The sequence below is a fragment of the Phascolarctos cinereus genome, unplaced genomic scaffold (genome assembly GCF_003287225.1).
Source record: "Phascolarctos cinereus isolate Bilbo 61053 unplaced genomic scaffold, phaCin_HiC Scaffold_9;HRSCAF=440, whole genome shotgun sequence".
NCBI classification, from domain to species: Eukaryota; Metazoa; Chordata; class Mammalia; order Diprotodontia; family Phascolarctidae; genus Phascolarctos; species Phascolarctos cinereus.
In genome coordinates this window covers 21901785-21922215 of record NW_027556402.1, presented here as the reverse complement: position 1 = coordinate 21922215, position 20431 = coordinate 21901785, and the positions used below count along the sequence as shown (strand labels likewise).

The following is a 20431-nucleotide window of genomic DNA, read 5'->3' as shown; positions in this document are numbered from 1 at the left end:
CAGAACTAGAAAGAAGTATAAACTTTTGCATGTGGAAATAGAGCTTATATGAGCAAATACAGGATGTATGTCCATCGCTCAATCCAAGGTGAGAATGACAATGCCTATTGGTACAGAGTTCATGCTAAGTACTACAAGAGTGTTTCCCCAACCTTTCTCAGTATGTGGCAAACTTGTGAGCTACCTTTGGAGACTTTTCCCTACCCAGAGAGCCTTCCATTTCCACATCCCCGACACCAGAACTTCTCAACGTACCAAGATTTTTGAAACGCACCAAAGTGTCGTCCCTAACCACTGGTTGGGAACGTTTCCCAAGGGTCTGCTAGTAGCCATGGTACCTGAAGGGTTTGCTATCAGGATCTGTGTCTTTGAATCCCATTTCTTCCAGCTTACAGCGTCGGTACAGTTCATAATGGCGGGTATGAGTTTGTTCTCTCAAATCCTCCATGTTTACTCTGATCAGCATCTCCCGGAGCTTTACAAAGTCACAGTGGTTTTCATTCTCAACTGGAAGTTATGAAAACCAAAAAACAGTTAGCAGTGTTTTCACTTAAAACCCCAAAATCACACAGCTAGAATTGGGGAATGTTACTCTATTACCAAAACAAAACCAAACCAAGAACACTGATAAGTTAAGACCATCTGAAGACTCTTACTTCAGTGTTTCAAAATGATATTTGATTTTCTCTTACCCTGTTTTTAACTGGGTCAAAGGAAAAAAAGAGGTCACATGAGGCATTCAAATAATTGTGGGAGATACTCCACAACCATGTAGCCTTTCTGTATTCCCTCTATCAAAATAGTCATTTATAATGAGAATAAAGTGAAACATCATATGACCAAGTTAGGTCATATGAAAAGAGGCATTGTTGGGGCAGCTAGGTGGCACAGTGGATAAAGCACCGGCCCTAAAGTCAGGAGGACCTGAGTTCAAATGTGGCCTCAGATCAAACACTTGACACTCACTAGCTGTGTGACTCTGGGCAAGTCACTTAACTCCAATTACCTTAAAAAGAAAAAGAGGAATTGTCATAGGAGCACTCTTTGTTTTTTAATTAAGTTTTATTATTTCAATTAACAAGCATCTTCCATTGTTTCCTCACACTTACCTTTCCCTTGCCCCATGGAAAAAGAAAATCCTTGCAACAAGAAAGCATTATCAAACAAAACAAACCCTTTTATTGGCTGTGTCCAAAAAACGCATGTCTTACTTTGCATATATAGTCCATCACCTCTATGTCAGGAGGTGAGCAGCTTTCTAAATAATTGGTCCTTTACAATCATGGTCAGATTTCTTAAGACTTTCAAAAGTGTTCCCTTCTGGGGCAGCTAGGTGGCTCGGTGGATAGAGTACTGGCCCTGGAGTCAGGAGGACCTGAGTTCAAATCCGGCCTCAGACACACAACACTTGCCAGCTGTGTGACTCTGGGCAAGTCACTTGACCCCAATTGCCACACACACACACACACACACACACCACACACACACACACACACGCCACAAAAGTGTTCTCTTCATTCTTCATGAGAAGTGAGGTTCAAGTGACACCTGTTCCCACTCTTTCCGTCTTTATATGGACTTTTACTTGTGCTCTCCGATTATATGCGATAATAAGTTTTCCTAGTTTTTCCTGTTTTCATCTCTAGTGTATCACCATCCTTCACCCCTACCCATGTTCTTTCCTGTTTTCAAAATCATCACATCATAACAAAAATCACTTGCAGGTCCTCCATCCTAACTGACTTCCCACATGACCCTTTGCTGACATTATGGTTCTCAGATGATTATATCATCCTTCCTCTAGCACATTAGGATACATATGATTTATCCTGGTTAAGTCTTTCGCATTCATTTGGTTTTTTTATTTTTTTTACTCCTGTCTTTGTATTTAAGCATTTCTACTTGACTCCAGTCTTTTCAACAGGAATGACTGGAGTCCTCTATTCAGTTTAGGTCCATTTTTTGCCTGGAGGACTACACTTATTTTTGCTGGGTTACTCCTGGTTGCAAGCTTATATATTTTACCTTCTAGAATATTGTATTTTATGTGCTTTACTCTTTTATGGTAGTAGCAGCTAAATCTTGTCTAACCCTAACTGTGGTTGCTTGGAACTTGAACTCTTTCTTTCTGGCTCCTTGTGTTATTTTTTTCTTTGACCAGGAAGGTCTGGATTTTGGTTATGACATACTTCGTAGTTTTCATTTTGGGGTTTCTCTTAGTCCTTCTATTTTCACTTTGTCCTCTTGTTCTAAGAAACCCAAGCAGTTTTCTTTCATGATTTCTTGAAACATAAAATATAGGTCCTTTTATTTGGTCATGGATTTTAGGTAGTATAGTGATTCTTAAATTATCTCTCCATGGTCTTTTTTAGGTCAGTTGTTTTTGATATGAGATATTTAACATTTTCTTCTATTTTCTAATCTTTTGATTTCATTTAATATTTCTTACCATCTCTGGGAATCATTAACTTCTGTTTGATTCTAATTTTCAGGGAGTCTGTTAACTTGAGTAAAGTTTTTGTGCCTCTTGTACCAAAGCTTTTAATTCTCTTTCCAAGTATTCTCTCCAAAACTCTCATTTCTTTTCCAGTTCTTTCCTCTATTCTTGTCAGTTCTTTTATAGAATTTTACTTGATTAAAAACACTATCATTTCTTTTAGGAATTCTAATTATCTTGGGCAAGAGGTGTTTTTATTTGAGACTTTGCTTGTAGGTGTTTTGGAGGTTTATATCTCGTGCATCCATGGCTTCAAAATAGCCTTTTATCTGTTTTTGGTTTATTTGCTCAGTTATTCTGCTAGCAATCTGCTCTGGGCAACAAGGCTTAGCTGGTTAGCTGGGAGTTTGGGGAGCCAAGTCCCAGCTCCTCAGGGAGACTTCCTTGCCCCCCCAAGATGCTGTTCTGGATAGAAGACTGCATTCACAATCTTCTCTAAATGACTCTATGTTTGGGGTTCTGGGCTCTAAGTCCAGGCTCACAGATCCAGGACTCACACTGCTGACTTGGACAGGCAGCTGAATCCAAGAAAAGCTCTCCATAGGAGGAACACTTGACCCGAGTTACTCCATTCCGAATATCTAATGCACACTTCAAACCACCAAGTATATAAACAACTAGATTGTGTGGATCCGATAACCTGATGCTCGTGACCAAATGCTGTCACCTTAAAGAGTCAACGTATGATCATGAGCTATTTACTGAAAACATGATCGTAAATTTGTAGTGCTTTATGAGCATGCTTGTATATTGCCGTACACAACCTTGGCTGCTCATTACATCAGCAAAAAGCTTATTGGCTGAGTTCCCCCTTAAAAGACAGCCACAGTGAACCTGCCATAACAAAACTGCCCAGCTCTAGTCTAAGTTGAAGCAAAGTAGAACCAGGAAGGCCCAAGATTGGAAAAAAGACCCCCTTTGGGCTTCCAGCTTCCTGGAGCCCAAAGAACCAGCCATTGCTGCCCGCAGACCCAGTGGTCTGTCTGCCAGAGACCAGCTCCCCGCACCTGCATCATCGGACTTCTGATCTACCATCACCGCTTCCCCGTCTTGGGATGGTGAGATTGTTTTGGACAGTTTGATCATTAGGTTAGGCTGGGAATTCAGCTCTCCAGGGAACTTAGGTAATTTCCAGTGTGTGGTATAAGGACCTTTTCTTGATCTTAGTGGTTTTCCTGAGATTTTCTCCAATTTATCCTCTATGTAGTTTGTTACAACAAGCAATAGAATTGCTTGCATATTGTCTCCCCCACTAGGCTGTGAGGTCCTGAACGGCAGACTGTTTTTTTGCCTTTGTGTCCCTGCACTTAGCCCAGTGCCTGACAGTAGTGGGTACTTAACAGATACTTGCTGGCTTCACTTTCTCTCTCTTGTAACTGAATGATGAAGAAAATGGAGTGAAATACCGAAACACCTGTGTTGATTTAAATAAATAAAAGCAATCTGACTGACCAAATCATTGAGTGTCTTGCCTTTCCCTGGAGGGCACATTCTTAGTTTTGTCCACTCTTTTTCACGGAATGTCTTGGGAATTTATACTCAAAAAGTCAGAGGCAGAAATGAAGAAAACATTGTCAGTGTTTGCTCTACAATCCCATGTTTGGATTACAATTATAAGCTCACTGATGGTCAAGGACTTTTTTTTCCCTCTATGCTTGGTAGCCCTGATACAGAGATGGTAGCAGAGTGCGAGATCCCCCGAGAATACTTAAATATTCATTAATCGTACATTTTAGGATGCCCAGAAAATAGCACCAGGAAAGCCAATGAGTACTTTCCCAGAGTTCCTGGGGGTTGTTCATTCAGAAGTTGACTATTGTCTTCTCAGCACGTGTTGGTAAAGCTCATTCATTTCATGCGAAATGTACTCTTTGTCAGGCAGGATTTTAAAGCTTTCCAGCATCTGATTTGGCAATGAGAAGGCTGAGTATTTTCCATTCACATTATGGCCATTTCTTCCACCCTCACGGAGACCTAGAAATGCCCTGTACACATTATTTGTTGGAAAGAAGTATCCACTACATCCTGCCCTACTGCTATGGAGGAGCCCAGGCAGCCCCTCCCTCCTTCTTCCCAGGGCATACCTTGCACCACACCCCAAGGGTACTGCCTGGCCTTTGCCATCTTATTTCCAATCTTCACTTCTTCAGTACTTCCAACCACAGCAAATGGAAGATGGACCTGAAAAGAAACAATGCATAAAAGATGTCATCATCATCACCATCACCATTATCATTTTCATGAGAGATCCTTCTACAGCTCCCCTAAAAAAGATATCTTTTATTCCCAAAGACTGACATCCCCAGTTTGCAGAGAACTTTAAGGATTAGCAAATTGATTTCCTTACTAGAGTAACCTGGAACATACTGTGAGGTAGAAGTTCTAGGTATTGCCCCCATTTTGCAGATGGAGAAACCAAGGCTAGAAGAAGGTAAGCAGTGACAGCCGAGTTAAGCTGAGATTCAGCTGAGGTGTCTGGGTCAGGCAATCTTTCCATTCCTGCATTCTGCATGATTACGTGGAAAACAAACTCTTCCCTAGAGGAAGAGTTAAGGAGGGGGCAAAAAGGCACTACAGTATATTGCAATCCAGCTTGTTTTTTAGAATGTTTTGGGACTGAATGTCAGCTGTTGTGTATCAAATACATACAGAGCGCTAACATCAGAGTCAATCACCCAAAGTAACAATTTTGTGGTATCCTTTCTTCATGACAATAAAGAAAGCTGAAACTAAAGGAACGTTTTTCAGAACAGTAAATTCATTAAGCTCCAGTTTCCATTCCAAAACATTTGGTCAAGTTGATTTTTTTCCTTAATTTTTCTGGAGAGCATCTACCCTGTGTAATATTTACTGAATATTTGCATCCTTTGACCTTTTTCACTTTTAACTGTAAATTACCCAAAATGGTTTTAAAAGCTATTCTTTAGTCTTGAGGTAATGAATCTAACTCCGACTCTGCCCCTCTCTCCATGCCCCTAGGGTTTATTGAACTATCTTAAGAGATACTATGGAGTTCTTTAAAATAACTCAAAATATGATTAATTTCAACTTTAATTTAAAAAATAAACATATTCAATTGTGCATACCTTTTTGACTCAGTGACACTGCTACGGGGTTTATACTTCCACAGGAATCAAAAACAAAAAAGATTCATGTGTTCAAAAATCTTTATAGTTTCTTTTTTTGTGGTAGCAGAGAATTGAAAGAAGGGAGAGGGGTATCCATCAGTTGGATAATGGTTGGAAAAGTGGTCTATGAATAATAACAGAACATAGATGTCATAATAAATGTTGAAAGGGATGGTTTTAGAGAAACAGACATGTACAAACCAAGGCAGAGGGCAATGAACAGAACTAGAACTAGTGAGTACGATATTGTAAAGGAAAAGAACCAAAGATTGCAGAGCTTTGATCAGTGCAATGACCAATCATGAGTCCAGAGGTCCAACAACAAAGCTCGCTACCCACCTCCTGGCAGAGAGGTGAGAGAAGTAAGAAGTGGCACAAGAAACACATTTTTGGATGTGGACAATATGTGGATTGGTTTCACATGATGGGATTTATTTGACGCAAAGGTTGGTTTGTGGTTTTTTTTGCTCTCCCAATTCAAGGGAGGGATTTTTAAATGAGGGGAGAAAAAGAATGTGAGTGATAAAAGGTTTTTTAAAAAACACACAAGAATGGAGGTAGGTTCAGAGGGGGTTACAAACAAACCAGACAGCTTTGAAACTAACATATGAATTTGTTATGCTTTTCTAAAAAGGGGCAAGCTGTTTGTAGTTGAGATTTGCAGGTTCACGTGCAATTACCTATGTTCTTTGTATGAGAATGTGCTTATGTTAACTTGTATTTGTTAAATACTTAATGACAAAAAAGTTAAAAATCATTAAAAATAAATATATTCCATATACCACTTTTTTCCTTTTTTTATTTGGGTAGTGGGGGAGAAAGTCTTGGAGCTAAAAAAAAGTTAGCAATCTTAAAGTTACTGAGGCATTTAGAAGATTCAAGAAATAAGTAAATAGCAATGATGTCTTGAAGACCACTTCTCCTTGGCTAATGGCCTTCTCTGCACATCATTCATTTAGCTTTTTCATTTAGATATTTAGACATTCAGCTAGACATTGCTTCCCAAAGGACTGGTACACCTAAGTCACAACTTTCCCAAAATAACCTGTAATTTAATACTGAGTAGCCTTCAGTTTTCCAAAATATTTAATATATACCACAGATACCCAAATCACAGAACAAAATAAAGCAGACTTTCTTGCATATTCTAAATTGAATCTTTAAAAACGTTTCTGAAAAGAACAATTCAGCCTTTCAGACAACAGAACTGTTTCTGTTAAACCGTTTAACCTGGATGCCTGAGGGGACATTGTATCCCCCTTCCAATCCTTCACATTTTTTTCTGCTAGAATATCGTACTAACAAAAGCAACCTTTAAAGAAATCAATGTTCCAAGATGACTCTTTCTCTTTATGTGGGCTCTCATCACAAGATCTTTCCAGGAGGGAATGTTTTTGCTAAGGACCAAAATGAACTCAGGCATGTAGATGACCTGCATTTGTTTTACATCCACAGTAGCATGGAGGCCATGTAAGGAAAGACATTAAAATCTTACTGATACTTGGTTTCTCACATCTTCAAAAGAAAAATTAATTGTATGTCACTGGGCTCTAGTCATTGGAAATGCTATTAGTTGATGGAGAAGTGAGACAAAATATTAATTCATTTCAAGGAGTACCTAATCAATGGATCAATAAACAAGCATTTCTTAAACACCTACATGAGCCAGGTCCTGTGTTAAGGGCTGGCAATGGGAAGATGAAAACGGTCCCTGAAGGAGCTTTCATTCCATAGGGGTAAGACAAGATGACCTGATGAATCCCCCTCAACCCCAAAAGATTCCACAATCCTACAGGCAGTTTTCATAGTCAATATTAAAATTGATCCTAATATAGACCATGCACTTGAAATGAATTTTTAAAGGAAAAAAAAAGTGTAAACAAGTCCTAGTGGATCAATGCGGCATATTGTAGTTCTCAGTTCAATTCACCACTGTCTTCTATCTGCCTGCCACAACCACAGTCCTGGACATCAACACCCTCCACTTCGGCTCCTACTCCCACGCTACTCAATTGCTCAGAGGAAACCCTACAACTGAGATGACTGAATCCACTGCAGTTTTGTTATGTAGTCTCCAGTGGGCCCTCCTTATATCATTTTATTCTTCCCTAATTGATTTTCTATCTCACTGCACACAGAAGCTATGCAAGGACTCTTTTTTTGCTTGAGTCTTTCACACTTTTACTCTTTACCCTCTCTACTCCCCTTTCCACCCCAGCTAAAGATCTAGACTCAAACTCTATGGAGAAAACAGACCATTCTTTGTGAATTCTCTCTTTTTCCCTTCTTTACATTTCAAAACCTCTCAGCATCATCTCCATTCTAGCTTCCTTTTGCCCAGTCTCTGATAAAAGATGGCCCCCCTCGTCAAGGCCAATCTCTCTACAAGCCTTGGATCACCTCCCCTCCCCTCTCCTGCAGATAGCCTCCACTATCAACCTCTTCTCTTCCAATCGTTAATTTCTCACTATCTGTTGGCTCCTTTGGCCTACATCATCTCCATCCTTAAAATACAACTCTCACTAGACCCAGCTATCCTCTCCAGTTCCAGATCTCTTCTCTCTTTCATAGTCAAACTCCTAGGAAAAGCCATCTACATCCAATGCCTCCACTTCCTCTCTTGTCCCTCTGAGTGCCCTTGTTTCAGGGTTTTTATGACACTGCTCTCTAATGGCTCTTTTCCTACTTGTCTCACTGCTCTTTCACTGTCCCTTCTCCTACCTCATCATTCTGATCCAACTCCCTAACTCTGTGTGTATCCGAAGGCCATGGACTAGCCATATTTTTTTTGCTCTTTACCTACTCTCACTTGGTGACATCAAATCCCACATATAGTCTAGAAGGTTCAGTCCAAAATCCTTAGTTTAATAGATGTTATAGGGGAAAAATAGGGTTTAATGATCATGTCTATACAGGTGACTCCCAGATCTAGATATCCAGCCCTTCCCCGAAATGAGCACCATTCCTGCATTACCAGCTGCCCACTGAACATTTTGAACTGGACATTCCATAACTATCTCCACCTCACCTCAATATGTCCAAAACAAAACTCACTCCCTTTCCCCCCAAACCCATCCCTCTGCCAAAGTTTCCTAATGCTTTCAAGGGCACCACCATCCTTCCAGCACTTAATAGATGCTTAGTCAACAATCCCATCCGGTTTTGGGTGTACATGAATCATAGCACTGATTAGAGGCCACACCTGGGTTTTCTATAAGCCAGACTTAGGAGAACAGTACTGCCTAAATTCAGATCAATATCATAATTCTTAAAATGTCACAGTGGATAGAGAGTCAGCCTCAGAGTCAGGAAGTCTTTGATTCAAGTCTCACTTATGATTCATTTTGCTTGAGACTGGGAAACTCACTTACCCACTAGAAGGTTTACTTCATTAATTGGGGTTAGGAGTAGGAAGAATATCAAAATTTTCATCATTGATAAAACAAGCATTTATAAAGCATTTCCTATGTGCTGGGCACTGTGCTAAGCACTGGAAATACAAAGGAAGGCAAAAATCAAAAGCTCCCTCAAGAAGCTCATGGTCTAACGGGGAAGACAAACAACTTTGTAGGTACAAGATAAAGACTGAGTGGATGGAAGGTAACTCAGAGAGAAGGCACCAGCAGTGGCTATGTTTGGGGATGGGGGAAGTGAGAAAGGCTTTTTGGATTTGAGGTGAGTAATGCAGAACACCCCAGGAATCGAGGAGGCAGAGATAAGGACTGGGAGGATTCTAGGTATGGGAGACAGCCAATGAAAAGGAACAGAGTCAGAAGATGGGAGTGTAGTGTGTGAGGAAGAGCCAGGAGGCCACTGACACTGGATGGGATTGTCCACTGTGTGTGGAGACAAGTAAGGTGGAAGAAGACTTGAAAGGTAGGAAGGGACCAGGTTATGAAGCCAAACAGAAGATTTTTATCATTAATCCTGGAATTAAAAGGGAGCCATGAAGAGTTTATTGAATAGGGGAGGGTATGTGTGTGCCATAGTTAAGAGCAATGCCTTAGGAAGACCACTCTGGCAACTGAATGGAGCCTGGGTGCCTGGGAGGCTGGTGATACAGTCAACAGTAATAAGGAAGTTAGGAAAGGGGGAGGCCTTGGGGGATGAGGGGAGATGAGGAGTCCTGTTTTGCACATGTTGTGTTTGAAAAGTCTGTAGGATATCCAGTTTGAGAGGTACAAGACTGGAGGTCAGGAGAAAGGGTAGGGCTGGATAAGCAGACCCAAGAATCATCTATAGAGATGATAAATGATCCCATGGAAGCTGATCACCAAGATTCCTAAGTGAGATGGCATAGAGGAAGGATAGGACAGAGCCTTGGGGTATATACCCACAGTTAATGTATATGACCTGGAGGAAGATCCAGCAAAGGAGACTGAGAAGGAGCAGTCAGACATGTAGGGGGCCAGTTATAGAATGTTGGGCTTGGTGGTTTCCTTTTATTTTTTCCAAATGAGTCACAGACATCATAAAACATTCAAGAGGGAAGGGACCTCAGTTTATCCAACTCCCCCATCTTATTTATGAGCACATTGAGGCACAGGGTCCAAGTGGCTTGTCCAAGGTCAAAGAGCAAGTTTATTTCAGCTGAGGGTATAGAAATCAGTTCTGACTGGATGTTGAATGGTTTGCCTGCCCCTCACCCCTCACACCAAGGTGTTTGCAACTCAAGATACTCACTGGTACAAGCATTCATTCTCTTAGGCCAACTTACACTCATTGTCGCGTTAATTTCTGCCACCGTCTCTTCATCTGTAGGGAACTGGTATATCTGAACACCATTACTGACAAGTTCACTCATGATTTTACTCTTGAATTTGTGCAGCTCATTTTTGGCAATGGTATCTGCTTTTGCTATGATGGGGATGATGTTCACCTACAGTTTAAAAGAAAAATCCATTTTAGACCACAACAGGCTTAGAAAGACATAGAAGCAATAGAACAGATGAATGAAAAGTGGCCCCCCCAGAAAAACCCAAACAACCAACAACAACCCTGAAAATAAATATCAGATCATCTCCTGAAATGCAAATTAGTAAGACATTTGAGCTGTTATTTCCTTTCCTCTCCTTGTGATTTAACTCCTTCACTCCTTCCTTCAAGAAAAGGGTTAAGCTACTCTGGCTTCAGGGAACTACAGGTTTGATACATTGGAATGATTTGCCATTTCCTCCCTGGTGCAAGTCTTTTTTTTTTCTTCTAAAGGCGAGGGAGGAAGTGCTGTCATTCAGTCAATGACAAACAACTATAACACAGGAAAGAAACCACCCACCCATTCTTTAGACCTGTGCTGGCAAATGAGCTCTCTGCCCTACCTTCTAAAGGGAATGATGGCCATCTGTTTTCGGGTATCTCTGCCGTGTGAACTGAGAATTACAGTAGCATGGCAGTCACTATTTTTAAGGAGTCTAAAAACAAACACACTAGAGACTGAGCAATCAATTCTCTTCTGATTGCCTAAAAATGCTAGGAAAAACAAACAAGCATTCATCAGAATGAAAATAGTTTCGGCAACTTGAACCTTTTTGTGACATGGGAAGAGTTATATGAATTGGTGTGAAATGAGGGAAGCAGAAACAGCAAAACAACATTCAGAATGACTCTGATGATGTAAATGGAAAAAATGATAAGATGCCTCAGAAACTGAAGAGTGCAATCAAAATAATCAAGCTAGGCCCCGAAGAAGAGAGGAGAAAATGCAACTCCCTCTTTTTTTTTTTTGGAAAGAGTGAAGGACTATGGGTATAGACCCCTACCCATTCTATCAGATCCAATCTATATGGAAGGGGAAGAGATGTGGATATATTTGGATATCAAAATGATGTGAAAAACATATCAATAAATACACATTAAAAAGAAAAAAGTCATGCTATACTGTCTAAAACAAAGAAAATTCTCTTGAATTTCACAAAATTTCATTCAAAATTTGACATACATGACAAGAGGTCTGTAAGAGAGACCTTTGTCTGTATTATTTCTGTATAAAGCCCTGAAACAGAGACAGTATACTTGTCTCACTTGGCTATTGACAACATACCTACAGATTTCTAATATTCACTTTGCAAAATTAACAGTGCATTTGCTTTCACCTACTGGTAGGGGAAAAGAGACTTAACCTGGCATCTTTTACTGGCATTTAGCAATTTGTCTTTATTACAGTTCTAGTGGAAAGTCAATCAGATGCCAAAAACATAATGAAGACCAAACAGGTGAAGAGGGGTGAGCTCTCCTCATGTGATTCCCTTCTGATCCTTAGGGAGGCAGTATGACACAATGAAAGGGTTCTAAATGGAAGGTGAGCAGACCTGGATCTGAATTCCCAATATGCATACATTACTTGTGTCACCTTGGACAAATTCCTTAATCTTTTGGTGGTATCAGTTTCTTCATCTGTAAAATAAAGCACTGCAGTAGATGGCCTTCCTCTGAGGATCCTGCCAGATCAAAATCTATGCTCTTTTTTTTCTTGGCAACTGGGGTTAAGTGACTTGCTTAGGGTCACACAGCTAGTAAGTGTCAAGTGTTTAGTCTATCCCCTGCGCCACCTAGCTGCCCCAAAATCTGTGCTGTCTTAAGCAGCACTATTTGCAAGCTGCTGGTCAGTGACAGTGAGGAGGCAGCCATGCTCATAAAACAACATATATTAACTTAACAATGTTAACACTAATACATGTGTGTTGTATTATAACATAATAATACCATGTGTTATATTGTATCACATTATAACAACATATATTGTTATTTTATTTATATCATGTTATTAATTATATTATGTTACTATACTAATAACAATCATAAAAAACATCTTTAACTATTCATAAACTAATCATTCACCCTCTTCCTTTGGCATGTTGCAGGATGAGAAAAAAAGGCAGTCACAACTTTGCAGCAAGAACTTTCTAGTCAGAATGCTTTTTTGTTTGTTTGTTTGCTTGTTTTTTAGCAAGAATACTCTGGGGGCAGCTCAGTGGCAGCTAGGCGGTGCAGTGAGAGCACCTGCCCTGGAGTCAGGAGGACATGAGTTCAAATTTGGCCATAGATACTTATTAGCCATGTGACCTTGGGCAAGTCACTTAATCCTGATTGCCTCAAAAGAAAGGAAGAATTTTATTTATTTTTAAAAAAGAATACTCCAAGAGGATCCCTTTGGTGAGAGACAAAATCGAAGAGAGTTTGAGTGAATGACCTGTTGAATTTTATTGGAATAGAAAATTAATCTAAATAATTCAGATCAAAGCCCTCTCTTTTTCCTCAAAGCAGAAGTTTGAAGAAAAAGGATGATTATCTAACTCATCCCCTTCACTTTATATGTAAGGAAACTGAGGCCCTAAGAGGTTGAATGGCTTCCTCAAGATCACAGAGCTGAGCTAATCCTACAAATCTGAGCCAAGGTCCTATAGATCCAAATCCAGGGCTCTTTCCAGTATGCCCCTACTAACCTCCAAATCCCTGAAAGTCAGGATGCTTGTTTCTCAACTTTGCTAATGCAGAATCATTTTTGTTGGGATGGGAGGGTTGTGGAATGAAGGGTGAAGCTAAGGCATGAAAAAAGACAACTCTAGGGTTTTGGTTTTTGCCACGTTTGGTAATCCACTTCATTTTTCTGGTTTAATGGTACTTCAGGGAGAAAATGGCTAGAGGTGTGCTGACTACATATAGCTGTCCCTGCGTTGTGTGGATGAGACTGAAGTAGGCTGTGCTTTGAGTAATAAGCTCTCTATCCCTACTCTACAGAGATTTTTGCCCTGATCTCAAGCACTCACACAATATGGAGCTAAAAGAAATAGGTTCTAGGGGGCAGCTAGGTGGTGCAGGGGACACAGCACTGGCCCTGGAGCCAGGAGGACCTGAGGTCAAATTGGGCCTCAGACACATAATACTTCCTAGTTGTGTGATTCTGGGTAAGTCACTTAACCCCAATTGCCTCACTAAAATAAATAAATAAATAAACAGAATTTTGAAAAAAATAATAAAAAAAAAAGAAATGGGTTCTATCAGCTAGAGCTCACATGGTAGTGGAGTAGAGCTTCAGTTTTAAATTTTACTAAAAGCGAGTCAAACTTTCCCGAGTTAAGTAAGAACTATGGAAGCTGGGTTAATTCTTTCAGGGCAACAAATGGTCCTTTGATTTAATGCACTGGGGAAATCTGAGGAGCCCTATTCTGATTTTAGGGCCTTTTCTGGGGCAGCTCACAGATAAGAAGCCATCTTAGCATGATGATCTTCAGAGTATTATCACTTCCCTATTGTGTCCCAAAAATCTCCACTAAAGTCACTGGATCTGGACCTGACGGGAATTCAGAGGCTGTCTAGTCTACCCCCTTCATTTTCAAAGATGAGCAACTCGATGCCCAGAAGGGTTAGGGGTCTTGCTTTAGGTCACATAGAGGTGTGGCAGAACCAACATTAGAACCCAGGCCCTCTGACTGGAGTCAGATCCAGTACTCCTTCCACCGAGTCCTATGTATCTTGGCCAGGAAATGCCCCTGGGTTTTTTAGGACCATCCCAACAGATCACAAGTTCTGGCAGGTCTTACCAAAAGGAAGAGGCTTCAGATTCAAGTATGGGTCTGCTCATGGTTCTTTCTTCATGAAGCAAATGGTTAATTTTTTCAGTCATAGTCACAGCAATCCATGAAAACCCTTGACTATAAAAGGGTAGCTTTCTGCAGTGGTGAAAGGAGTACCATACCATGCAGCCTCCCTCCCAAATGAGTGATAGAGTGTATGATCTTATCAGATAGGAAACCATTAAAAAAATTTAGTTTTCCCTAAACTTTGGATTAATGCAAACATACACACACACACACACACACACACACACACATGCCTGTATATATGTGTATGTGTATATATATGTGTACATATATAGATATACACACACATACACAAATAAATATATAATATATACACACACAAACTCTCTTTAAAGACTAAAAAAAGAAAATCTTAAGTCTCTCATTTCAAATACCTGATTTTAATTCTTCTAATTGCCCAAATTTCTACATGTATTCCTTATATCTTTCTCCTCAGCTTTATCAGAGACAGAATCAGATGGCTCTGTACTAGTAAAACAATGCTTTTATAATGCTAGACATGAAAACTTAACCAAACAATACAAATTGCATGATAAAACTTTGAAGGAGTTTTGAGGGATTTTTCTCAGATGCCAAAAAACCAATCAACTGCTTGTAGACAAAGTATCCAAATTACCCCAAGGGCATAGTTGTGAATGACTATTTTAGGGCAGAGATGCCCTAGAAAGAATGCAGTTTTGTGTGGGTGGAGTACCTTGCTGTCCAGTTTCTTCATGGTGACGAGGTCGAGGGACTTCAGCGAATGTCCAGTGGGGGCGATGAAGTAAAGGCAAGCGTGAATCCGGGTGTCGTGGTAATTGAACAGGGAACGCTTGATCTTCAATTCCTCTTGCAGGTAAGCTTCAAATTGTGCATCAATATATTCTACTATTGGTTTATAGCTATAATAATAAAATAATAATAATAATGATAACAAGAACTGACATTTCTATGAAGCTTTAAAACTTTATTGTTTTATTCAGACCAGCTTATTTACTTTAACTGGAATCCGTCTTTATCCGTGCTACTCACCTGGTAAGAATGTCTATCTTATCTAGCATCCCTGTTACAATCTTGTTTTCTCCCAACTACATCAGAGAACCTAAAAACCAAACAATACCTATTTTATAGTACCCTTATCCTTTCTCACACAATCCTGAATAAATCTGGATAGACGATAATAATTAAACTAACCCCACCACACCACATTGCTACTTCGGGGGGGCTGGTTTCCCTCGCCACACACTACACTTTCACACTCTAGCTCCACCTCCATGATCTAATATAGGTTCAGGGAATAAAAATGGGTTTTAATATTAGTCCAAGAAAAAGCAGACCTTGTGCCTTCCCTCCTCCCCAAGCATCACATCATGTATTCCAAATCCTCTGCTGTCGTTTTCAGATTCTGTTAGCACCTCTTGGGGAACATTAGTGACGTATAATATGAACTACGAAAAGCTGACGATAATCATAAGTATGATGATGATGTTACTACCAGGAATAATACTGCGAATACTGAATGGCCCGGATTCCCTCCTTGGACCGAGGTGGTCCTTACTGTTAGGGTCTTAGGGACATGTATAAACTCTTTTAAGAGTAACTACCCAAGAAATTGCCATAATAGATGCAGCCGTGCTTATCTGCACTTGCATTCCAAATGTGAGGCGTCCCTAAGCGTTTCACCAAACACTTAATTCACCATCACACTAGTGAACGTTCTAACTAAGTGCTATGAAACCAAAATCCACTGGACACCAGCAACTCAGGCCCCGAGGAAAAAACCTGTCAATTCAGTGGCATCCTTGCAGGGAAAGTTGTTTTAAAATGAAAACCAGATGGCTGTGGGAGGAAGCTATAGGTATAAACCAGGAGGGAAAAAAGCCAAAGGAAACTAAGTCCAAGCACTGCTTGATGTCAGTTTTACTCTCAATATTTATTACAGCTCATGGGTTTGATCAATACGCACTACACACATAAACAAAATGATGTCTCGATAACTGCACTGAATCAAAAACATGTCATTGTTGGAAGGGACCTCTGAGTACAACTTGTGCAAGCCATAACTGAACAGGAATCCTCCACGTCCCCCCTCCCCAATATCAGCAACTTTCTCAACAAAATTCAGACACTTCTTGAAGTCCTGCTGTGAAAACCTCCTATCTTTTGTCAGAGAGGTGGTGGACTACTGGGACAGAATGAGGCATACATTGTCAAACATGACCAATGGGATTAATTTGTTTAACTTAATACTTTGTTACAAAAGAAGGTTCTACTGCAGGGCCCAAGATGATGGGAGAAGTAAATTGGAAGTGAGAGTGAAGTAAAAATGACATCAATAAAACTTGTAAAGACTTCTAGAGAGGCAGAACCCACTAACAATATTAGCTAGCATTTATATAACACTTTAAGGTTTGGAAAGCACTTTCCCAATATTATTTTAGCTTCACAACAACCTTGGGAGATGGCTGCTATTATTATCCCCGCTTTACAGATAAGTGAATTGAGGCAGAGGTTAAGTTACTTTCCCTGGGTCACATGACTAGTCAGTGTCTGAAGCTAGATTTAGATGCAGGCCTTTCTGACTTTCCGCAGTGTTCCACCTAGCTGTGCCCAAAGGCAGTACATTACACAAATGACTAGCTCTAATTCTTAAGAATTAGAATCTTAGGGGTCAGCTAGGTGGTGCAGTGGATAGAGCACCAGCCCTGAAGTCAGGAGCACCTGAGTTCAAATCCAGCCTCAGACCAAACACATGACACTTAGTAGCTGTGTGACCCTGGGCAAGTCACTTAACCCCAACTGCCTAAAACAAACAAACAAAAAAAGAAGTAGAATCTTAGTTACATTAAGTTTCAATCTACTTCCCTGCAATTTCCACCCACTGCTCCTACTTCTGCCCTTTGTTGCCAACCAAAACAAGTCTATTCCCTTTTCTATATATAATGCAAAATATTCCATAACAAAGGACAAAATTCCCATAGCCTGCCAGTCTTAAAGCCAGAGTGAAAATATCAAAACCTTTTAAAAGGATGCATTAAATCCAAGGGAAGTGGCTTCATACTGCGAGATGAGCATCTTCCTGAGGGAAAGAGACCTTGGTTTGAGCCTGGGCTCTGCCATTTTATTACTATACGATCTCAAAGGAAAGGACCAGATGCTATTTTCCAGCTCTGACATTCTGGGTAAGAACTCTAACCTGCAGCTGAGTCCATGCCTTTGTTTTCAAGAATGGCTGAAATCATTCCACTGATACACTAAGCTCTTCCACAGCGTGGTGAAGTCTAATGAATCACACGGTCCTTCAACATCCCCTTTCAAAGAGTGTCATACCTCCAGGAGCTGGCTCAGTAATGCTCGATACCCACCCAAAGATTCTGGCCCAAATAGTACTGGGATCACAAATGCCCAGAATTCATAACAAAAAAAAAATATGGTTTGGGGCAATGGTTTTCAAACATATTACTGTATGTATAGGAAACTTCTAGGAACCTACTGAAATGTTTTTCTTTTATTAAAGAGCCACACATTGGCAGGGCTCATTCCCCTGGAGCCTTTCATGATTTCTCTAGCCCTTGCTAGAATTCCAGTCTGATTCCTGGTTCTCTGCATCCCCAGCCATAAAGAAAGCAATTTAATAAAGATTTTGACCTTTGTTGGCCATTCTGCCAAAAAAGAACTCCTCCTTATGTTAAATGTGGCCCATTCAAAATTCTTTGTATTACAATAATATCAGAGAGGGTAGACAGGGAAACTCAATCAAATCATCTAATCTAAAGCTATTTCTGCATCCTCTTCCCCTATTAATTTCCTCCATTTTAAAGTCTAAGTATGCCTTCTTTCTCCTGAATTTACATTTCTCACATATGTGCCAGCCCTAGAAAAAGTAACAAACTGGGGTTATTGTTTTCGAGAATGGTACAAACCATTGGGAGTGACTTTCCCCTGCCCCCTTCTCCCTTTCCAAGGAAAAGGGACGTTGAAACCAGCTAAGATACAGCAGTATGTAAAATTTGTTTGCAAAATATTCTACTTGATTATCCAGGTACTGACCCTCTACTTTGTACACCGTTAGGTCTTTACCATCTTCTCTGCCTCCAACTTCCTAAAACTCCTCTTAGAAAGAGGCAATTTCACCACTCCTTGGTTACTTCCACCAGAAACTAGGCAGGACTTTGGAACAGTTAAAACCTTCATCAATACTTATACAAGCTCTTTCATAGTGACAAAAAAACTGGAAAATAAGGCGGTGCCACCATCAACTGGGAAATGACAGAAGAAATGATGGCATGTGAATTGGTAGAATATTATTGTGCTATAAAAATGCTGAAAGGGATTGTTTCAGAATGACTTGAGAAGACTTGTATGAATTGATGCAGAATGAGGCAAACAGAAGTAGGAGAAGACTTCATACAAACCACAACAATGGAAAGAGAAACAACTTAAAAAAAACCTTTACTATACATATGTCACCAGAGTTTGGGTTTCCACCCCTCTAGGAGGGAGATGCTAGGTAGCACAGCATATAAAATGTGGGAGTAGAGAGTCAGAAAGGCTGAGTTCAGATTCTGCCTCAGACAAGATAGCTGTGTGAGTCTGGACAAGTCATTTAACTTCTCTCAGACTCAGTTTCCTCATCTGTAAAATGGGGATGATAATAGCTCCTACCTCCCAGAGTTGTTAAGAAGATCAAATGAGATGTTTGCAAAACACCTTGAAAACCTTAAAGAATTACATAAATTGGGGAAGCTAGCTGATGCAGTGGATAGAGCTCTGGCCTTCGAGTCAGGAGGACCCAAGTTCAAATCCGGTTTCAGACACATAATACTCACTAGCTGTGTGACCCTGGGCAAGTCATTTAACCCCATTGCCTAGTCAAAAACAAATTACATAAATTCTAGCTATTATTAGAGATTTTTATTCACTGAAAAAAATTATACTAAAACAAAAACCTAATTTGTCCATTTTCCCATAACTCTGGCATACTACTCAGAGCTGCAGAGTGTCTTTAAATGTCGTTCAGTTGGGGCCAACTCTTTGTGACCCCATGGCCCATAGCATGCCAGGCCCTTCTCTCCTCCATTATCTCTTGAATTCTGTCCAAGTTCACATTCATTGTTTCCATGACATTATCTATCCATCTCATCCTCTGCCGTCCCCTTTTCCTTCTGCCTTCAATCTTTCCCAACAGCAGCATCTTTTCCAATGAGTCCTGTCTTCTCATTATGTGGCTAAAGTATTTAAATTTCAGCTTCAGTATTTGACCTCCCAATGAATAGCCTGAATTAATTCTTCTTAAGTACTGACCGATTTGATCTCTCTCTCTTTTTTTTTTGGTCTAGGCAATGGGACAACTTGGCATTTCGCATAATGAACTCCCCATATAAGTTAAGTAAATAAAATGACAATATACAGCCCTGTTGTACTCCTTTTCCGATCTTAAACCAAGCAATCGCTCCATGTTCAGTTTTAACTATTGCTTCTTGGCTTGCATACAAGTTCCTCAGGAGACAGGTAAGATGACCTGGTACTCCCATCTCTTCAAAGACGTGCCACATTTTGCTGTGATCCACACAGTCAAAGACTTTAGTGTAGTCAATAAAGCAGAAGTAGATGCTTTTCTGGAATGCCCTTGCTTTCTCCATAATGCAGCAAATGATGGCAACTTGGTCTCTAATTCCTCTGCCTCTTTGAAAACCAGCCTGCTCTTCTGGCAATTCTCGGTTCACATATTGCTGAAGCCTAGTTGGCAGAATCTTAAGCATGATCTTCTGGTATGTGAAATGAGTGCAACTGTTTGGTAATTTGAACATTCCTTGGCATTGCCCTTCTTTAGGACTGGGACATAAACTGATCTTTTCCAATCCAGTGGCCACTGTAGTATTTTCCAAATTTGCTGGCATATTGAGAGCAGAACTTAAACAGCATCAGGTTTTAGGGTTTTAAATAACTCAGCTGGAATTCCATTACCTCCACTAGCCTTACTGTTAGCAATGCTTCCCTAGGCCCACTTGACTTCATCTTCTAGGATATATGGCTCTAGATCAGTAACCATCATGGTTATCACTGATACTAAGATGTTTCTTGTATAGTTCTTTTGTGTATCCTTGCCACCTCCTTTTTAAGTCCCTACCATTTTTGTCTTTTATCATGCCCATTTTTGCATGAAACTTTCTCTTGATGTTTCTAATTTTCTTGAAGAGATCTCTTATCTTTCCCATTTTCTTATT

The 20431-nt window shown here is 40.2% G+C and overlaps 1 protein-coding gene across 3 annotated transcripts in view; it reads right to left on the bottom strand.

Annotated features, from left to right (window-relative positions):
• Positions 1 to 20431, bottom strand: part of SEPTIN11 (septin 11) — a 132440-nt gene that overhangs the window by 17698 nt on the left and 94311 nt on the right. For all 3 annotated transcript variants that reach the window (XR_013484096.1, XM_020988380.2, XM_020988379.2), the window contains exons 4-7: positions 14920 to 15106; positions 10343 to 10504; positions 4582 to 4678; positions 339 to 507 (exon numbers count right to left, since the gene is read on the bottom strand). Coding sequence is in view for 2 of the 3 variants with exons in the window: in XM_020988380.2 (XP_020844039.1) it covers positions 339 to 507; positions 4582 to 4678; positions 10343 to 10504; positions 14920 to 15106 (615 nt within the window). In the remaining variant the exon portion in view is untranslated. The remainder of the gene's footprint in view (positions 1 to 338; positions 508 to 4581; positions 4679 to 10342; positions 10505 to 14919; positions 15107 to 20431) is intronic.